Source organism: Onthophagus taurus, chromosome 10 (genome assembly GCF_036711975.1).
Source record: "Onthophagus taurus isolate NC chromosome 10, IU_Otau_3.0, whole genome shotgun sequence".
NCBI classification, from domain to species: domain Eukaryota; kingdom Metazoa; phylum Arthropoda; class Insecta; order Coleoptera; family Scarabaeidae; genus Onthophagus; species Onthophagus taurus.
In genome coordinates, this window is record NC_091975.1 from 2,648,806 (window position 1) to 2,670,180 (window position 21,375).

The 21,375-nt window shown below is 31.5% G+C and overlaps 4 protein-coding genes across 4 annotated transcripts; 1 reads left to right on the plus strand and 3 right to left on the minus strand.

Annotated features, from left to right (window-relative positions):
* Positions 1-406: 406 nt before the first annotated feature.
* Positions 407-7,977, minus strand: LOC111428094 (tachykinin-like peptides receptor 86C). The gene is made up of 10 exons (XM_023063492.2): positions 7,895-7,977; positions 4,618-4,831; positions 4,452-4,563; positions 4,163-4,264; positions 3,967-4,101; positions 1,973-2,050; positions 1,462-1,612; positions 1,214-1,410; positions 692-816; positions 407-636 (listed from the first exon to the last, which is right to left on the minus strand). Exons 1-10 carry the CDS (start codon positions 7,901-7,903, stop codon positions 521-523), a joined length of 1,239 nt encoding a protein of 412 aa, XP_022919260.1. The 5' UTR covers positions 7,904-7,977; the 3' UTR covers positions 407-520.
* A 5,592-nt stretch (positions 7,978-13,569) lies between these two features.
* LOC111428371 (mitochondrial-processing peptidase subunit alpha) lies at positions 13,570-15,793 on the minus strand. The gene is made up of 5 exons (XM_023063863.2): positions 15,465-15,793; positions 15,137-15,372; positions 15,003-15,082; positions 13,879-14,947; positions 13,570-13,829 (listed from the first exon to the last, which is right to left on the minus strand). Exons 1-5 carry the CDS (start codon positions 15,515-15,517, stop codon positions 13,654-13,656), a joined length of 1,614 nt encoding a protein of 537 aa, XP_022919631.1. The 5' UTR covers positions 15,518-15,793; the 3' UTR covers positions 13,570-13,653.
* A 368-nt stretch (positions 15,794-16,161) lies between these two features.
* LOC111428308 (transcription factor IIFalpha) lies at positions 16,162-18,260 on the plus strand. The gene is made up of 5 exons (XM_023063783.2): positions 16,162-16,257; positions 16,312-16,484; positions 16,534-17,553; positions 17,604-17,729; positions 17,980-18,260. The coding sequence occupies exons 1-5, from the start codon at positions 16,243-16,245 to the stop codon at positions 18,179-18,181; spliced, it is 1,536 nt and encodes a 511-aa protein (XP_022919551.2). The 5' UTR covers positions 16,162-16,242; the 3' UTR covers positions 18,182-18,260.
* Positions 18,179-21,363, minus strand: LOC111428307 (ATP-dependent RNA helicase DDX54). Its single transcript, XM_023063782.2, has 6 exons — positions 20,930-21,363; positions 20,522-20,877; positions 20,302-20,470; positions 19,583-19,793; positions 19,107-19,525; positions 18,179-19,045 (listed from the first exon to the last, which is right to left on the minus strand). The coding sequence occupies exons 1-6, from the start codon at positions 21,290-21,292 to the stop codon at positions 18,269-18,271; spliced, it is 2,295 nt and encodes a 764-aa protein (XP_022919550.2). The 5' UTR covers positions 21,293-21,363; the 3' UTR covers positions 18,179-18,268.
* Between the last annotated feature and the right edge of the window lie 12 nt (positions 21,364-21,375).

Consider the following 21,375-nt stretch of genomic DNA (forward strand, 5'->3'; position numbering starts at 1 on the left):
TATTAGTTCATAAATTATTAATTTTGTTAAAATCCTTTTTGTTTTAATTGATTATTGATTACTCACCCCATCTAGCGGTAATCAATCGTATTAAATTATAGTTTTGACATTTAAAAACGACCGTTTATCATTCTTTCTAAAATACGTGAATTTTAGGAAAAAGAAAGTTTAATTGAACCGTAAGAATAATCAAAATACATTTTTAAACACCTAAATTATTTGTTATTAGTGATTTAAGACCCCGTGAAGTAGTTTTAATGCTGCAAAATTAAAATGTTGTGACTTAACACACCATAACCTAACTTCATCATGTCAATTTAAAATTTCTGTTGATTTTTTGTTTGTCCACTTCAAATGGTAAGTAATAATTGATTTTATATCGTTAATTAAAATAAATAACAAAAGATTGGACTCCTAATTGCATATTTATTTGTTCCAATGCTTATTTATAAAACGAACAACACGACTTAGAACTAATTTAATTTTTTTCATATTCATCTTGCATATTTTCCATTTTTATTTACGTGTTATTCAAACCGCTCGTTTTTCCCTTTATTGAATGTTGCGATGTCGTATTCCTGCAGGTTTCAGGTTTCTGTCGCCTGCACGATGCGTTCCTTGGGTTATATTTGAACCCTGCAGTTGACACGAATGCAAAATGCTTTGAAAATATGTATAATAAAAAAATTACCTAATTTTCCAGAACGTAACGAGTTTGTAGTTTGAAACGTAACAATTGGTATTGAGTCACCTTTTACCGATCTTTTTACAGCTCTTCGCCACGAACAAAGAACTATTGTATAATATTGTCTAAATCTAAAAAAAATGTTCAAAATAATTGGAGTTTAAAGACTTATTATTGTTAATTGAGTACATGGAATTAACTGGTTCAATCGATTTATCATAGCTTTGTCATTTATTACTTGATTGATTGGCCAGATTTGTACTGTTCAATGTCACAAAGCTTATTAGATCCCCTATGGGTTTATTTAAAAAAATGGTGGTGGAGCCGGATTCGACAAAAATCGTTTTTATTTCTGTCAATTTCCCTTGAGATTTAAAACCAACAATTTTCAAGTTCAAAGGAAAAGAACTTGGTCATTTTATGCCTCAAATTTTCTATTTATTTAAAATCGAAATCCCCTCCAATCGATTTACATTTATTTCAACCGTCTCAAATTTAAAGCTTTGAAAAATAAAACTGGGAACTCACCTCGCGTTCATCCAGTAATAAATCAGGGGATTCACCATAGCGTTGGCCATAGCAAACCAATAAAACCCTAAATAAACGTGTTGTACGTATTTACTGTACACCACTTCACGATCGATGTGAGTGTAAATGAAATAACTATGATAAGGAAGCCAACAGACGCAGAAAACGGTTACTATGAATATAAACATTTTCACAACCTACGAAAATAATTATTATTTAAATTAAATTTATTATTATTATAAGATTACTTTTCGTTTTAAATTGATTGATTCGATTTGTCTTTGAGTTTTTTCACCTATTGATTTTGAACCCCAAAGAACTAAACCCATCGCTGTATAACACCATAACATTAAAATCATTGGAACTACGTAAGTTACAGCCAAAAATGTTATTTGGTACCTGAAATAGAAGCACAAAGTAATTAAAAAACTAAAAAGATCGATGTGTTTGCTTTTTGCGTGGAAACTTTCGACCTTTAGGAATTTAATAATACCTCCTAAAACAAGTGGTTCCACGCAGACACAACGATATCGGGAAAATTATGTATGCAAACGTTTTCTTGCTGTTTACTGTATACAATAGAATTTTGTTTGAAAGAACGAAAACAAAATGTAAAAGAATGTTTTAAAAAATCGTTTTTGTGTTACTGATTAATTCAATATGTAATTTTGATTAAATGAAACCATCAAACGAATTAATTAACTATTTATTAACAAATATTTATTAAATAAAAACGAAATTGTATTATTATTAACGTACCCATAGTCTAAATTAGATTCAGTCGGTGTACCATCTGGCCATATTAAAAGACAAGCAGTTCTTTCTTTATCTTTAAACCTAAAAGACAAAAATATAACTAAATGTATTTATACAAATTGATGGTTATGAAAATTTCTGTATGAATATTTTAATAATATTAACTTCGTTCGGTTTCGCGTAGGCATTGCGGCGATTGCAAAAGTTTTAATAATAAAGAACTCAAATGTAAGCCGCTTCATATAGACTATAATTAAAAAGTTGTAATTTTTTCTAGAATAAAACACCTACAACTCACAAGGTAAACTTTCCATGCAATTCATCATGAAACTGTGTAAATAGCCGATGTATAAATTATTTTTGCTTTTAAATCCTGGGGAATTGGATTCGTAGAATAGGAATCAAAAAATAATTAAATAAATTGTACTTTTACAAAAGTAATATAATAATTATTTAAAATAATAAACTGATAACAACGCGAAACATTTATATTTATATAATATATGTGAGTATATTTAATGAATACGCGTACAGTTTTAATTTACTTGCTACGAAATGAAACCGCTAACACGCGAAACAACATAAAAAATGGAATATTCGTTATCTACGATAAATGTTGCTTTTCAGGGTTGAAATATTTCTCTTTACTACAAAAATTTCCATTAGTACCTAGTCTTCTATAAAATAGATGTGGTCCTTTATTGACAGTATCCAGTCTTCTACAATCAGTATCTATTCCACGTCTATATCTTCATTAAAAGTATGGTATCTGCGTTCATTTTGATTAGTCAACTCTAATATCTACTGTAATTATTATTATAATTCTTGGTTCTTCCATGATAGCCACCCTAACGAAATCATTAATAATTATGCTAATTCTTGATGTAACAAGTCACTACATGGAGTATGTTTAGGTGATATTTGGTACATCCGTATTTTAATTGGACACGAAGAAGTGAAGGCGATATTCCCAGATGATTAATCTTCGTTTTATGGAATTTAAAACTTAGGTTCGCTTAGGCTTGGACAACTTAAAAATGATTTAGAGGAATAACGAGAGGGTTTGTCTTTTATCTCATTATTCGATAAAATCATCTCTAATTGGGTCGTCTTGTAATCGTGGAGGACGTGGGATAGTTTTTAATTGATGATTAAAACATGGCCGGAGAAGACACTGGCTATCTAGACATCCACGAAAAAGACTAGATAAGTCTTCAAGCAGTAGATATTCTTCCGCAAGCAGTTTCCAGTCTTCTATTAGTTATATTTACTCTTCCAATAGCAATATGTAGTCTTTTGCCAGCTGTTTTTAGTCTTCTACCAGCAATATCTAGTTTTCTATCTAAACGGTTTCGACTACCATTAGTAATATGGAGACTTGCTTGTAATTCAAAAGATGTGTCTTGTTCAAGTACTATTTAATCTTCTATAAAACGAAAGTAGTCTTCTGCAAACACTGTCTAAACTTTAATAAGCCAGTTTATGGGCTAGTCCGAAAACTTTCCATGATGACGTAACTTCTAATTGTAAATAAATTAGAAAGTTCTCTACATGGTGAAATAAGTTTCAGTAAATTACACACAATACGGGTATTGTTACAATAGAAACAATAGATATAGTGTATGAATTCATTGTAGCAACAAGTTGGTTGGATTTTATTATTTTAAAAGTTCCCAAGTTCTATAAGGAGAAAAATATTTTATGAGGGTCATTAATTTCGTAAACCGCTCGCTTATACAAACTGTACACTATAAAACCGCCTAAATTTAATAAGGTAGAAATAGAACCATTTGGAAAATAACAAAGTTAACATTTTCAAGTGCACAATTCACTATCTTTCTTCATTAAAAGTTAGATCGTTGTCTGCTTTATAATGGATTAGCGGGCTTTTAATTAAAACTAAATTCACCGGAAGTCGCGTGACGAGTTCCACACCTAATTGCCGGTTTAATGTCTCACTCTTAAGGCGATTATAATAAAGGAAAAGGAACACTTACCTGTATACGATTGTATCTGAATAAAGTAAACAGGGATAAGCCAAAACCATACTCGTCGACCAAACGATTATTATGACAACTATCGAAACAGTTTTTGACATTTTCGGCTGTAAAGGATGTACAATGGCCAAATATCTAACGCAAAAGAAGTAATTGTTAAACGTTTTGTATGGAGTATTAATTTGTTTTCAATCACCTGTCGCATGTAATGCCCATCAATGTGAAAACGCTCGCCGCTACAGTTACGTTAGCTATGAAATTGTTAACAGTACAATACACTCTTCCAAATTGCCAGTGCCTATAGAGAATAAAACGACGTTTTGAACATACAAAAAGATATAATCAAAAACCTTCTTGACATGAGAGATAATTTTCTTTAAGAAGATGATACATCTCCAAAGGATAAAGTTAATCTCTTCTTTAGTGGAAATGGACAAGGAATATTAAAGTTGTGATTTATATAAAGACGTTTTAAAGATACGAACCCTTGTAACATGTAGATAAAATTAAAAGTGCAGTTAAGCGTTGAAAGTAATAAATCGGCCACGCTAAGATTAACCAGAAAATAATTTGTTATAGTACGCATTCTTCTATGTGCTATAAAAACAAAATTAAGAAAATATTTTTACTTTTTTTTGAATCCAACGTTACCAATTACCACCCAAATCACAATTGAATTCCCTACGACCGCTGTAAAAATCATCGCAGCGAAAACCAACGTCCATCCGGCTTGAACTAGTGGAGACATCGACAGGTTATCTTCTAATGGTTCTCTTGAACCAGAAGATATTGTCGTTACTGTTGATTGAATCACTGGGTAAATAGGACCATAATCGATCCCTTCAAAAATTGAATAGTTTTCTATCTGAAAAGAGAATAAAAAGTTTATATTTTTTCGGCAAGATATATTTCATTGTATACGAATAGACGTGGAATTCCTAGCATTATAATATAAGCTTGTCACGTAAAATGAAGGAGAGAAAAGCATTGATTAATATCCTGAAAACGGAGGGGTGCGGGAAATTCATGAATAATGTAATCTTTGGAATGTCTAAATAATTTTGAGACATCAAGTATTAATTTTGTTTGTAAACAAGATTTCGTTGATAGTTATGGAAAATTCCGTTGTGAAATTAAAATTTTTTTTTATTAAATCAAAGTGCTTCTTCATAAAAGTTATCTTGAGGAAAATTGATAGCTAGTTATTTCTTTACGGCCCACTTATATAGTCACGTATTAAAAAAAGTCAGAATAAAAGTTTTCTCGTTCGGTATTCGAGTTAATAGACCCTTGAAGAAAAGCTGGCAAGGTTAATTTAAAACTAGACAAACTTTTCAGATTTACTAAGGTCTATTAACTGCTAAAGAGGCTTAACAGTAACGTCCAATTTTACAGAACCATTCAGAATGTTAAAAGTTTAAATTTTTCCTTACATAACTAACATTGATATCCGCTCCAGTTAAATCTGTCATCTACAGTCCATCTTAAATTTCCATTTCTTTTCACCTTCCGCAAAAGATGTAAATGAAATGCAGCAATTACTCTTGATAAAGTAGGTCGAGTTAATTAACACAAAAAGTTTTATTCAAATTATTAATATACTTTGAATTTTATTTTTACTTTCCGCAACCAACATTAATTATTAAAAATATAATAAATAAAACTGGTAATAAGAATCATTTTATGAAAAACAATGAGATCGTAAATGACAACGTCGACGTTGTTCTGACGAGAGATAATAGTTCCTAATTACAAGCTGTTCCTGGATGTTCTGCGAAACCATCGAAATACAATAACGTAGAATTTGTAATTTAATTAAAGTCAAGCTAGCAGTAAAGTTTTCATTACATTTTCAAACATCGGTTTTTTGTAAATATTCTTTATTTAATTTAATTGATAATTAAAATTAATTGGACTACACTTAATTTTCGCTTGGGAGGTCGCTTGCGACCGAAGCGCTACATTAATACCATATTGTATCAGGAAACTAACCATATTTCAACGATTTTAAGAATAAATAGCCGAGGTCGCTTGCGGCCGAGGCATTACATTGATATCATGTCTCATACAAAAACTAACCAGTTTACAACAATATCAAGAGTGATTAAGCCGAGGCACTACATTTATACCTTATCGTATACATAAGCCAACCACATTTTAACGATGCTTAGAGTAATAAGCCGAGGTCGCTTGCGGCCGAGGCACTACATTTATACCTTATCGTATACATAAGCTAACAACATTTTAACGATGTTTGGAGTAATAAAGAAGAGGTCGCTTGCGGCCGAGGCGGTACATTGATACCATATACAAAATAACCAGCTTATAATAATATTAAAAATGATTAAGCCGAGATGTAATACCTCGGCCGTAAGCTACCTCGGCTTAATCACTCTTGATATCGTTATAAACTAGGTTAGTTTTTGTAGCGAAGTGGTATAAATGTAGCGCCTCGGCCACAAGCGACCTCGGCTTGGTTGAATAATTTTAATTGCTTGGTATATTAGTATAGGCTTATTAATAGGCTTGGTATGGTTGAAATCTAAACAAATCTAAAGTTTCCTGTAAAGATGTTAGGCTTAACAGAAGGAAGTGTAAATAAATATAGATGCTGAAATTTAAATTGAACTTATCTTTTATGTTACGATGTTTGTAAAGAAACATCACTCTCAAAAAGACGTCAAAACACGGTATTTGGGAATTCTGTCATGATAGGAGTTTTAATGAATTTACGTGTTAATGTAAATGTGAATGTGGGGTGCTTTCTTTACAAGTTAGACGTTTAGCAAACATCCTAGAGGAGTTGGAATACTAAAATTCACACCATTGCGATTTTCATATACCAAATGTTCATGAAAACAATTCCATTTTAGATGCGAGAAAATAAAAAAGGGATGTTTACAAGAAAAAGGTTTTATCGCAAAAGCATTGGTAAAAACAGTTTAGAATTAGGATTACTACCAAGAAAAGAAGCATAAAGGTTCGTTTAGCAAATTGTAAGCTTAATCATTATGAATTCAACTCTCGCCACGTTCCTTAATGCTAGGGTTTAGTTTTCGAAAACCGTTCGTTTGGTTGTGTGTATTTAGGTATCAAATCGTTTTAGTTAGCTCGCACTGTTCGCATTTTGCTTAAATGGAATTCACCGAACTTTGTAAAATCCTCCCACGTACATTCCCGGTAACATACGAGCATCTGGTTTTTGTTCAAACGGATTTAAAACCCCAATGGGTTTCAAACAAACTTCATTCTAGGTACTTTAAATTCTAAAGATTCCTTATTTTGTAATTAAAATTTCATTCACAATTTAAAATTACTAATAAATGTAATTCTCAAATAATTACTTTGCGTGATAAGTAGGTCCAATTTTCATGGAAAGAGTTACTCAATTTCCTGAATTTGATTAAATTAATCTGTAAATCTCCTCACGTGGGTGTTAATATATCCGGAGGCGCTTAAAGCTTAGTTGTTGTTCGTTCGATTGATTAATGTAATTGGAAAGTTTTGAATCGCGCTAAGAGAGTTTGTATGTATTCTAAGTAATAGTTAAACGGCAATAAACGAAGTCGACAGAGGAACCCATTTGAACTTGTTATTGAAATAGTGCATATTCTCGTTTAATTAAGCGTTTTATTAAATTTACGTCTTCATTAAAATCTAACGATTACTGTTACAAGTAAAAATATCAAAATCCAGATTAGGTACCTAAAAGTGTATTGTTTAGCAAAAATTTTGTAATGAATTTCAGGAAATTTCATCACATCCACTATTTCATTTATAATTGGAAATGGAACTGAACGTTAATAACGCGATGCGAGCACGCTTTGTTATTAATCCGCTTACAAACTTCAATTTGATTTATTATTAATATTAAAAATAAATTCAAACAACAAAACGGCTATTTAATTAGTTTTATATAAATACTTACGTTTTCCATTTTTTTTATATAACAAAAAACTTTTTAATTGATCACTTTTTCCTTCCCAAAAAGATATTTGCATGTAAACGTTCATGGAATAGTATCCACAAGTCCCTTCCGGAAGGGAACTTAGCGAAGGACTGAAGGAAAATCGGAAACGAGTTCGTAATTTAGGAGCGCATGCGAGTTTCAGGATCGTTCCTTTTCATTGTGATTTAATCGCTAACACTTTAATATTAAATTTTTTAAACCTTCGTTTTAAGGATTAAACTTATCCCAAAAAGGAAAATAGAAATCCACAAGTTGAAAAGGTAATACCAAGAGTAATAAAAAACGAAAAAAAGGAGAAGTAATAAAAGTATGGAAATGTATTCTGAAACTTTTTACGCGGATTCACTCTAAATATTATTTTCTTTTTACGCTTCAAGTCGTAATAAAATGATAAAATATTAAAAGGGATATGTTGTAGACAATAAAATTTTTTTGTCACAAACTAGACGGTCTCGAGAGAAAATAGAAACTTTATAATTAAATTTTTAAAATGAATTCCCTAACAAATATGAATTTACCCCTCTTAATTACTAAATACTAAAATTATAAATTATCAGAGTTTGTTGTCGAATTATTAACATATAGTATTTGATCATATCGAAAACTCGTTTTCATTCCGTGCAAAATCTAATTTATTGTTGATTATGGAATGAATATGCAATAACCAAGGGAATGTAATTTGCATGGTGCCATTATTGTAGTCATGGTTTATCATATCACATTATTTTGCCTACGTTAAATAATTAAAAAATATAAACGTGAAAGTAATTAAAAAATTATAAACAAAATTTGCAGTTCCAAATTTAATAACAATCAAAGTTTAGCTAAAGGAGATATAAACTTATCTTCATGGAATTGACAGCAAACGTAAACCTTCCCATTCGAACGATTGCCCTAGACGTTCCTTTCGATAGTAATTAGGAGGATAAGCTGAATTTAATAGGGTGGAACTTCTCAAATTGATAAGATCGTACATAAACACTAAATAAAGTTGTGCATATTGTTAGTGTTCGTTCGAACTGTTCAAACAATAAATTAATTTGGACGGGAACACTATATTTGATTTCCAAGACGAAAACTAAACACGCTCACACAAGTAATGATGGAATAGGTAAGATTAGAACCACGAGATACAAGAAGGAGTAAACTCAATTGTTAACAAGAAACAATGCCTAACGAATTCAAAGGTCTTCTTAAAATAAATCGTGTCGGCAAGATAATACATTTATAATTTGAAATGTTTACAAGTTAACAATTTATATTACATTAAACATTGAATTTATTTGATCTTCTAGTAGTATTTAAACTTCTGTCAACAATATAGATTATTTTCTAAACAATAGGAAGTTATTGGGAAGCAGTTCCAGCTTTCTATTGGACGTATCTAGTCTTCTATAGTGAGAATTACTTTTCGAGGACACTTGCCAGGTGTCTTATAAAACATTTTTTCACATCCCTTTACTGTATTTGTTGCTTGTTTTCGTTGAATATTCTTTGAGACATAACTAAGGAATGTTACGTAAGGTTAGTTCTGTTTACAAACATTAATTATAGCGTGAAGTTTTCTTTAGTAATTAGTAATGCCAATTATAGCGTGAAGTTTTCTTTTGAAATGCCAATTACACCGTGAAGGAATGTTAAGTAAGGTTAGTTTTGTTTACAAACATTAATTATAGCGTGAAGTTTTCTTTTGAGATGCCAATTAAACCGTGAAGGAATGTTAGGTAAGGTTAGTTCTGTTTACAAACATTAATTATAGCGTGAAGTTTTCTTTAGTAATTAGTAATGCCAATCATAGCGTGAAGTTTTCTTTTGAAAAGCCAATTAAACCGTGAAGGAATGTTACTTAAGGCTGGTTCTGTTTACAAACATTAATTATAGCGTGAAGTTTTCTTTAGTAATTAGTAATGCCAATTATAGCGTGAAGTTTTCTTTTGAAATGCCAATTACACCGTGAAGGAATGTTAAGTAAGGTTAGTTTTGTTTACAAACATTAATTATAGCGTGAAGTTTTCTTTTGAACTGTCAATTAAACCGTGAAGGAATGTTACCTTAGGTTAGTTCTGTTTACAAACATTAATTAATGTTTGTACATACGTTCACAGGCGGTGCTGAAGATATTCCAGACATGTTTCAGACACATTTGTAGCGAAATGTTTCAAATGAAATGTTTCTGCTACATATTTTAATGATATTTCATAAATATTTCTACTGAAATGTATTTGATACATATCTTTAGATACGTTTCGTAAAAATCGTATCTGTCACGTATATGAAACGTAGTTCTAAGATGTTTCATTTAATTCACTGTACGTCAAAATTGAAATGTTTCACAGAGGTTTCTTGTTTACTGGGTAATCATATGTAGCACGAGCTTTAATTAATCCTCTAGTAGTATCTAACCTGCCAACAGCGTGTAAGCCTCCTACAGCAGTTTATAATCATTACTCAGCAGTCTTCTGACAATAGTATCTAGTTTTCTGCCAACAATATCTAGAATATCTTTCTACGAGCAATAACTATTCATTTCCAAGCAGCAATGTTAGGTGAACTTTGTTTTCCTTAAGTAACGTTAATTATAACGTGAAGGAATATTATGTAAGGTAAGTTTTGTTTACAAAAAGAATTATACCGTGAAAGTTCCGGAAAACATATTTTTACAACGGCATTATTCGAAATATATTAAAAAAAGAGATTTTTTTTGAAATTGATACCTACACTTTACTGTGTAAACAGGTATAAGATGAAAAGATCATTTTCTATCGAAAAGTATCAATGCAAAAAGCTTTTTCGTTACATTCTTTTTATAGAGCTTTGCAAGGAGCACTTCTTTGTGTTATATACGGATCCGTTCAGTGGCCCAATCTTTTTCACAAAACGGAAAAGGATCGAGTTCGCCTTCTTTTTGACTTCTTTTGAGACTCCATACTTTTAGACTCTTGTCCCTTTTTTTTCGTTTAAAACATTAGTAAAGGGGAAATAAAGAAAAACAAATCATTTTTATTAAAAAAAAATGAAATACAAGTTAAGTTGGCAGGTTAAGGTCTTCTTGTAGGAAAAATTGCGAAAGCTTTACAGGAACCCCGCCACCTGAGAATAACCCAAGAAACAGAGCAAGGTCTTTACGTCGCATAATGTAACAAATGGAAAACCGATGCATCAATATTGTCGATCGTTTTTAGCAAGAAAATTTGTCACAGTCATCTTCTTACTTACAAAATGCCATTCTTATACATTTTTAATTCATCTAACAATTACTTTGCGCACTAATTGCTATGTAGGTAATTATCGTTCTTTTTTGATCATTTTCTCTTTTGACACAGATCGCTTATTATAATTGCCTCCCTCCTTTGTAGTAATAAAATAATAATGCCTCCCTATTTTATCATAAAACAGGGAGCAGTTTCTCCATTTTTTTTATCGATGAGGTGAGAAACAAATTGCTTGAAGAGATAAAAATGTTACATTATCGCGTGAGACAATATTTTTAAGGAAAAATGTGTCTTTAGGGTCGCAATTTTCGCGATTTATGTACAAGAAGTGTCCTTGTATGAGTAATATAATATAAAACGACTTTGTCATCACTTCAAAGCAACTTTTAATATTTTATAAACTATCAAGTTGAAAAGTTCTTCCCAGAACTAACCGGCATTATATCAAAGTGTAATCATCAAAGAGCGGTTTCCGATTTCCACGTAGTTTTTAAATATCTTGAAAGATATAAGAAACATCAACACATCTTAAGAAATACCGCTTTAAAACTTTGAGTTATTGCTCGAATTTCGAACAGAAGGTAAAGTTTAAATGCAACGTGAAATATATCCAACATAAAGTGTGTAACAAGGAAATTGTACGTGACTAAAAATTTAATCTAGTGTTAATAGTGACCTGTATCTTTTTTATTTGTTATCTATTCTATTTTTCTTTGTTTGAATCCAATTAAAACGAAAATGAACAGCGTTTTGTGCGATTCATCCATTAGCGTATCTGGATATACAAGATATGAACAAAAAGAGGAAAGGAAATTCTTTGTTCTACCCTCTCTAATTAAAGTAGTCGCGTGGGAAGGACAATTTTGAGGATGGTGAAAAGTTTCATGTTTTTCTCATTTTATAGGAAGGGTTTTCTGGTTAATGAAACGTAAAACTCGTTTTAAAGCAAATGCGTGAAACACATTAATTTTAATTATTACAAAAGATTTTTTAGAGAAATGAAATCTGGATATCAAAGCGGTTTTTTTTTGTAGAAATGAATAATAGATGTAAGTCCCCCAAAAAATAACAGAAAAAAATAGTCTAACAAGTTTATCATAACAACTTTTTGCTGCTTTTACTTTACGCTTTGTCCTTCACTTTATTTCGCACTTTTATCCGATAAAAAGTTTCTTTATTTCTGAGGGGAACAAAAAATTATTCTGAATCTTAACTTAAATATTAATTTTATATCGGAAATTTCCTATAACTCGCAATATATGAATGCTGTAACCATAGTTACGAAATTACTATACACTTGCACTGTCCCACATAAAATGCAACATAGCGTAATAGTACAGGCATTGAATTTACAGGATTGAATTTTAATCATCAAGCGAAACCGCACGTGTGTACCAAGCACACTGCTTGACGTGTGGACGTATGGATTTTTCAGCCTAAAAATGGCGTAGGGAGGTTTTCTTTAATTTATGAAATATGTAGGGATATTTGCCAATAATAGTAGGGGTCACAATCTGAGATCCCGCACTGAGGGACATTATTCTTGACTTTCAAAAAAAATGTATTTTTGAATGTATTTCTTAAAATATTTTTTTGCTTTAAGAATAGAACTATTATTGAAGAAGTATATCATATTCTTAACATCGAAGAATATCAATTTTTTGCATCAAAAACTTCATTCTTGCGTCAATAATTTATAATTCTTAAATGAAGAATTATACAAGATTATTGTTACATGAACAAGTTTTTCTAAAAAGAAAGATACCTATATCGAAGTAAAAATTTGTATAAATCCAGGATGACATTAGTTATTAGAATTAGTTATAAGTTTAATGTTTATAAGCGCATCGTCGTCCGAGCTCGACATAGTCCAAGCGCAAACTGGCGCTTGTTCAAGCATACTTGTATCGTGTGGTGTCGAAGGGAAATTTTACATGCTTGTACAAAAAGATTGATCATGCATGCTTGTCAAGTTTGCAGTTACGTGTGTAGCCACCTTAACATTATGCATAGAACTAGAACCATGTGAGTTTAGCTTGCACTGTTACTAGAACTAACATTAGACCTAGAAACATTCAGGCATTTTATGTGGGACAAAGTAAGAAGGTATACTCTGGTTTCTATGGATACATATTTTTGTATATTGCATCTTAAGTGAAATTCACTGTTAACAAGAAGGATGTTGTTATTAGATGAAAAAGGAAATGATGAAATAATAAAACAACTGTTATATGTAAAACGAAAAAATATTTATTTACAATTAATCCTGTTTTATAGCAGACGTAAATCAAAAACCAACCAGTTTAAGATCGATCGGTCGGTAAATAATTGTTCAGACATCGCCTGCACCTTTAATGTATAAGTGTATATACAAAAGATAAGAAAGAGTAAATAAGTCATAAATAGTGATTAAGGGTCACAGTCTACGATTAGGATAAGAGAAATCAATCACAACTTGCGCGTTGGTAGTGTACTTAAAAAAACTTATTACACTCGTCCTTTAGGTTATCTAAAAATCGATAGTTTCCGTCCTTTTGATAATTTCGCTTCAGATTCAAGTATGTACTGTTGGATGTGTTCCAAGGAAGGCATTTTTCTTAAATCACCACGTGCTGCCACCGATGGTTGCGAAGTGAGCAGTCTTCTAGCAACTGCTATTATATCTTCTTTAGTAATTTTTTCTAAAAAAAAATTATTAGTTTTATTTTTTAATTTTATAATAATTCGAACCTATTTCATCAATAAAGTGTTGGGGTCTTTTCCTATTTCCAGTAGCTAAAACCTGGCGTCCAATATCTTCAAAAACAACAGGCCTGGATTCAAGATTCATTAATAACATCGATTGTAATTGAGTTTTTGCTCTTCTTAATTCAGGATCGGATACATTTCCACTCATACCAATTAATTCTTTAACAATAACCTCGACCATGTCTCTTAAATGAGTTGGCGGCGCACTTGCGTGTATACAAAATAATCCGGTATCTGTATAAGCATGATTATAAGCAGTCGCGCTATACATCCAATGAAATCGATTCAAAACGTTTGTATACAATCTTGTATACATTCCTTTTCCGGGTCCACCAGCGCTAAATGAACCACCACCGCCCATCATCATATTCAAAACGCACATTGCTATAAAATCTTTATCTTGATGTGAACAACCTTCTAAACCGATCATAATGTGACATAAAACCGGAAGACCAGCAGAAGCAAATTGTGGAATATCACATTCTTCTTGTAAGATTCCACCTGTATATTGAGCTACACTTTCATCAACCGATATATTTCTTGGGGCTAAAAACAAGCTTTTATCCTCCTCCCAAATTGGTTTTTCGTTAACGAAATATTTTTGCGTAATCTCAACCAAATTCTCATGATCAACACCAACCCCAGCAACGACCATTCGCGAAGGTGTAAAGTGTTGACTTAAATACGTAAAGAGAACGTTACGATCGATTTGATGAATATTTTCATTAGGACATAATTTCGGCAATCCCAAGGTGTTATCTTTATAAGCGGCCATATGGATCATGTCCATTAAAAGCGTTTCTTGTTCAGGGCGCATATTCAAAGTTTCCAATTCGAAATTGATCGCTTGGCGAGCCATTTCCAATTCTTCTTCAGTTATGCGCGGCCGTAACGTTACCTCGCTTAATAATTGCATTACATCATCGAGACCTCGTGTGTAAACTGATGCCGCGTATATTAATGTATCTCTAGATGCTTGGCTGTCACAAATACCACCGTGACGTTCTAATTTGTTTAACATTTTGTCTTTATCTGGGTATGCAGCTGTTGACTAAAATTAATAACATTTTACAACCTAACATAATAATTAATTTAGTATAACTTACATTAAACGCTAATTTTTCAAGGAAATGAGCTATTCCGCTTGGATAAGCTACTTCATATCGCGAACCTGAGTCCACAACAACTAAAGAAAAAAAATTCGTGAAATTAATTGAAGATTATTTTTCTTAAAATTTACCTCCGACAGTACAAAATTCACCAAATCTATTTTCAGAGGCAACAGTTAATCCATTTGAAAGTTTAGTAATGCGAGTTTGTTGATTATCCTCCGTATAAGAAGCGTAAACGGCTTTTGGAAGGTTTTTAACCTCTTCGTTCATCGGTGGCAAATCGGTGATGGGGCCTTCTTTTACTGGTTTGTCCGTATCTTTCTCGGAGTAGTGCCTCAATGCGAAAGTATGCGGTTGCCATTTTCTAACCGGGCAAGTTACGAACGCATTTAATAAGTCGGTAAAAATATTTGAGGTTATGTTTGAACGTGTAGAGATAGAAAGGAATTTACTTACTGACTACTGCAATGATTGATGCGTCTTAACCCTCTGAACACCCTAAACACCATCGTACAGCGACTAGAGGCGATTTCCCCGTCGAATTTGGTCCGCGAGTATAATTATTAAAAAAATTTTGACAGTGATATTCTTGTATCAAAACAGCGAGGATTCTGACAATTGGGACGATTCTGGATGCGAGCGCGACGTCGGTTAACGGTTTGGAATGGGCATTTTACATTAGATATACTCTCTTGAAATTCTGGAGGATAATTTTTATGGGTTAGAACATGGTCAAGTACAGGAAATTTTATGCTTTTATGTTTTGGGATCGTGAGGCTTTGAACAAACGAAGTGCGCTTTCATTTGACATTTGTCACATTTACAAAGCTTGTTATTCTAAATAAATTAAATTAATTATTACTATTGTTTTGTTGTATTTATTTTGCGGTCCCAATAAAGGTGCATTATTATTATTATTAATAATACAGAAATTATCAAAAATCTTTTGAAAATTTTAAAATTTTCCCATTACTTACAAATCTTAATCATAGATGTCGCTTTAAACCAAAATAAAAATATTTAAATTACTTTTTAATATAAATATTTTTAATAACTAATTTATTTGTATCTTATTTTATTGTGATTTTAATAAACCCCTTTATTACACACCTTTTATTAATCGCAAAAAACGTTTTTGATGTGGCGTTATTGACAAAAATTTGACAGATAACTTAACCTATATCTTAGCTGTCAAATATTGATAAGTGAAAAACAACAAATTATTTTTTTTACCATGTCTGGATCTTCGGTATGTTAAAAATATCGCAAAATAATTCAAATTAAGCCTTCTTTTGACCCACAGAACAGTAGTGTTCAAGAATTTAGCATAAGAGTTCCAAAACATGTTCCAAAAAAACACCATGTTATGCGTTTTAACGCAAATTTAGGAATAGATTTCTCAAAATGGACTCAAGTAAAAATGGAAAGGGAAAATAATATGAGAGAATTTAAAGGAATTGAAGAGGACCAACCCAAGTAAAACTTAACCATATTTAATTCTTTTTTTGAAATCTTTTTCGATTAGATTTGGTGCTGGTTCAGAATTTGGCAGAGAAGCTAAAGAGGAAGCCCGCCGTAAAAAGTTGGGCATAATCACAAGAAAATATAAGCCTGAAGATCAACCTTGGATTCTCAAATTGTTTTCTGGTGGTGTAAAAAAATTTAAAGGAATCCGTGAGGGCGGAGTATCAGAAAATGCTTCGTATTACGTTTTTACACACGCAGCTGATGGTGCAATCGAAGCCTTTCCTTTATACGAATGGTACAAATTTCAACCAATCCAAAGATACAAAGCACTTTCAGCGGAAGAGGCTGAATTAGAATTCAGTAAACGTAACAAACATTTAAATTATTTTTCATTGATGTTAAGAAAGAGATTGAAAGGTGACGAAGAGGGGTTAGACGAAGAAGAAAAAACAGCAAAAACAAAAAAGGGAAAATCAAAAGATTTAAAGATATCAGAAATTGATGAATGGATGGATTCTTCCGAAGATGAGTCATCCGAAGGTGAAAAAGGTGAAGACGAAGAGGATAAAAATGAAAAAAAGAAGCAAAAGAAACAGAAAAAGGGTGCCCCGAAAAAGAAAAAAAGGGATACAGATTTAGAAGCTGTAGAAGACTCTGACGATGGTGATGATGAAGGGAGAGAACTGGATTATATTTCTGATAGCTCAGCAAGTGAACCTGAAGACACAAAATTGGAAGGTGTAGCTGAAGAAAAAGCCTTAAGAAAATTATTGAACTCTGATGAAGAAGATTCTGATGAAGAAGAAAAATCAGAAAAGGAAGAGGGGAAAGAGGATGAAGAAGACAAAGAAAAAGATGGCGAAAAGAAGGAACAAGGTGAAGAAAAGGATAAAACTAAAAAGAATAAGAAGAAGAATAAAAAAGATTTACTTAAGAAAGAGAAAAAAGATGCTAGTTCTGATGAGTTTAGTTCTGATAGTTCTACCGATGAGGATATTAAGAAACAAAAGGCTGAGAAAAAAGCTAAAAAGGCTGAAGTTGAAAAGGACAAAGTTAAAGAAAAAGATTTATTGGACAAGTACTTATTAAAATATATTAAAACACTCTTTTAATTATTTCTTTTTGTAGTGATAACTCACTTTCTGATTCGTTAATGTCCGATAATAAGAGGGGTTTAGCTGGTTCTTCAAATATGCCACCATCAAAAAAAGCTAAATTGGAGAATCCCATACCTAATTATATTCCAGGGGCAAAGTAAGATTGTTTTAAATATAGCATGACTTTCATATAACTTGCAATATATGAATCCAGTAACCATAGTTATAAAACTATTATGCACTTAAACACATAAAATGCAACATTTTTGTTCAATAAAAATATACCACAATTTTAGGCTGAATAACAATTAAAACAATTAAAGTTTCTATGGAAATATATTTTTGTATATTGCATCTTAAGTGAAATTCACTGTATAAAGAAAAAGGTTTAATGTAATTTTTTATAGTGAATCTGGAATTACTGAGGAAGCTGTACGGAAATATTTAATGAGGAAACCCATGACAACCACTGAACTCCTTCAAAAGTTTAAATCGAAGAAAACGGGACTTTCAAGCGAGCAATTAGTAACTATAATGACTCAGATTTTAAAGAAAATAAACCCCGTTAAACAAACGTTAAAAGGAAAAATGTATCTTTCTATAAAATAGTAATTACTAAAATTATTTATTTTTTTATTATCATTTATAATTAATAAAAGTGATTAATAAAAAAATTTTTAATAAGAAACGTTTAAGTTATTTATGTTTTCTTTTAGTTTTCTTTTTTCCTTTCTGTTTCTTCTTCTTTTTCTCCGCCAACATTCGCGCTTTCAAAATCTGATCGGTACTCTTCAACTCGGATTTTTTCATTTTCATTTTTAATTTCTCGTTATGTCTCGCCCAATGAGTATTTACTTTCGTTACTAAACCTTTTCCTTTCTTATTCTTTTCATCATCATCACCACTATCATCATCTAAGTCCTCATCAGCTTTGGTTTTTTCTTTCCACTGAGCATAACGATTACTTTTATATGTTGCAGGAATCCAAACGCCCGATTCGGTTTTAATTTTCCCTTGTTTACTTCCTGTATCAACCGTAATCATTTTCTTTTTCTTTCGATCCCATTTTTTAACCTGTTTTGACATTCTCATGGTTTCATGTGAATCACCTGTTAAATCCATTTGGACTTGATTAGCTTCTTGAGCAAACGAATTCACCGCTAAACCGTCTTCTGTGTGTTTATCTCGAGGTTGATATGGAATAAAATTTTCATCATCTTTGGTTTTTTTAGGTTTTTTTGTTTTATATAAATCATCGATTTTACGTTTTTTGGGTAAAATTACTTCTTTGAAAGTCTCTTCGATTTCTTTATTGTTTAATGATGGTAATGTTGATGTAAATGTTGTTTCTATTGCGCTGTTTGTTGAAAGCTTTTGGTGGAATAAGGCTATTTGGTTTTTGTGTAATGCTCGTTTCGTTTTCATAACTTGATAATCTTCTGATTTGTTTTTACTACATAATTCAAATATTGTCTAAAAATATTACAACATAACCAATCAAAAAATTAATTTTTAAATTGAAGCAAATATTTACCCCACTTGGACGATAATTTTTCATTCTTTCTAAAATATTTTCTTTTTTAATTTCACTAAGAGCATCATCAGTTTGAAAAATAGTATGAATTCCGCAATTTCCAAACGGTAATTCTTTAATCCTTTTATTACTATCAACGGAAGCAGCAGGTCTCGATCTTAAGTACTGTTTATAACCCTTTTCGGAAACTTCCCGCATTGACACTAAATCAATGTAAGTTTCGTGTAAACCCAATAAGAAGCATTGTTGTTCTTCTAATAACGATTGAGGAATGTGACCGATATCGCCTTTTGGTGTATGAGTGGTTACAAAAGAGACTTTTTTACCCAAAAATAAGTATAAGTCGAGTAAATGGGCGTATTCATCTGGAGATATTAATGAATAAGCCGTACCAGAACGGCCTGCTCGAGCGCAACGGCCTAAAAAAATTAAAATTAATTTGAATTGAAACGAAATGTTTTAATTAAAAAAATTACCAACTCTGTGGACGAATAATTTAGCTTTTGCTGGAAAATTAAAATTAATAACATTATCTAATTGTGGAATATCAATTCCTCGTGCAGCTACATCTGTTACAATCAAAACCATTGATTTTCCCGAACTAAATTTAGCAGCGTGTATTTTACGAGCTGCAGGATCTAAATTTGAATATATATAAGTGTTGCTTATTCCAACTTTATCTAAAATCTAACGCAATTTTATTAAAAATTTATTAAAAGCTTATTTGTGATGCGGAAAGCAAAAAGAGACCAGTAAAATTTTCACTACGACCGAAGGAAAATAGGATAATAGAGTTGAAAATATCGATTTTGAGTTTTTAATCGATTATTATAATAGGACTCAGTTGCCTTATCTACAATCATTCACAGAGGACATGGTTGAAAAATCCGTATCATTGAGAGTGTTCATAAACATTTGGCGCGAGACATGGTCAACCATTGTCATCATAAGAGCAAAGTCAGATCTCTGCTCCTTTTGCCAAAAACATTATACTTCTGGTGCTGCTATGGGGGTTGCAAGTGAAGAAGAGAAAATAATTAACTATCTTAAATAAATTTTTTTTAGGAATGACTGAAGAAAGAAAACAGTATCTCTACAAAAATATAAGGAAGTACTTTACTAAGAAAAAATGGTAATTCAAATTAGAATTTTTTAAACAACTGGTCCCTTTTCGCATCACATTTATTGTTTTTACCAAATGTAAATATTCCACATGATGTTTGGTAGCTGCAAAAACTACAGTTTGTTGTTTAGCTTCAATATGATTTTTTAATAAAACAAGTAAACCAGCAACTTTTTCTTCAGCTCGCACAGTAATAAAATGCAATTGTAATTGTTCAGGTAATTTAGATTCAACGTCCAAACTAAAAATTAATAAATAAATAAATAATGTAATGGTAAAGATACATTTTTACCGGATTAAAACAGGATCGCTTAATCCAGCTTTAGCAAAATCAACTAATACTCTCGGTAAGGTAGCAGAAAACAATAAAGTCTGCCTATTATCAGGTAATCGATTAACAATTTCATTCAACTGTTCCCCGAAACCCATCTCAAACAATCGATCAGCTTCGTCAAAAATAATACACTCAACATTTGATAATTTAAGATCCATTTCAATGCAAACATGTAAAAAACGACCTGGGGTGGCCACAATTATATCTGGACTTCCATGAATTACTGCGAATTGATCTTCCATTGAGTCACCACCCAAAATAACAGCAGCTTTTAAATCGGTAAATTTCCCCAGCTCTTTAACAAACTTTAACGTCTAAAACCAACTAAATTAATAATCTCATTTATTTAATAATCTTAAAATATACCTGTAAAGCTAATTCTCTTGTTGGTGAAAGTATTAATCCTCGAGCCCCACTTTTCGCAGATCGTACCTTTAACTTTTCGAAAAGGGGTATTAAAAATGAAGCTGTTTTTCCACTTCCCGTACGTGCCATAGCGACAACATCGCGACCCTCTAAAGCTAAAGGGATCGTTTTTCTTTGTATGGGAGTTGGGATTTTATAACCCCGTTTTATAATTCCTTTTAAAACGTTATAACTTATTCCCATTGATTGAAAACCACCACTTTTTTTATTGGTTTTCGTCGGTTTTAATGTACTTTCGTTGTCATCGTCTGAATCAACATTTTCTGAATGTTTAAAATCTTCAAAACCGGGTAATTCTTCCATATTTAAATATTAATATTGTAACAGTTAAAGCAAAATTAAAAACATGCTTTGATTGTTAAGATTGAGGTTAAGAATGTGATTGA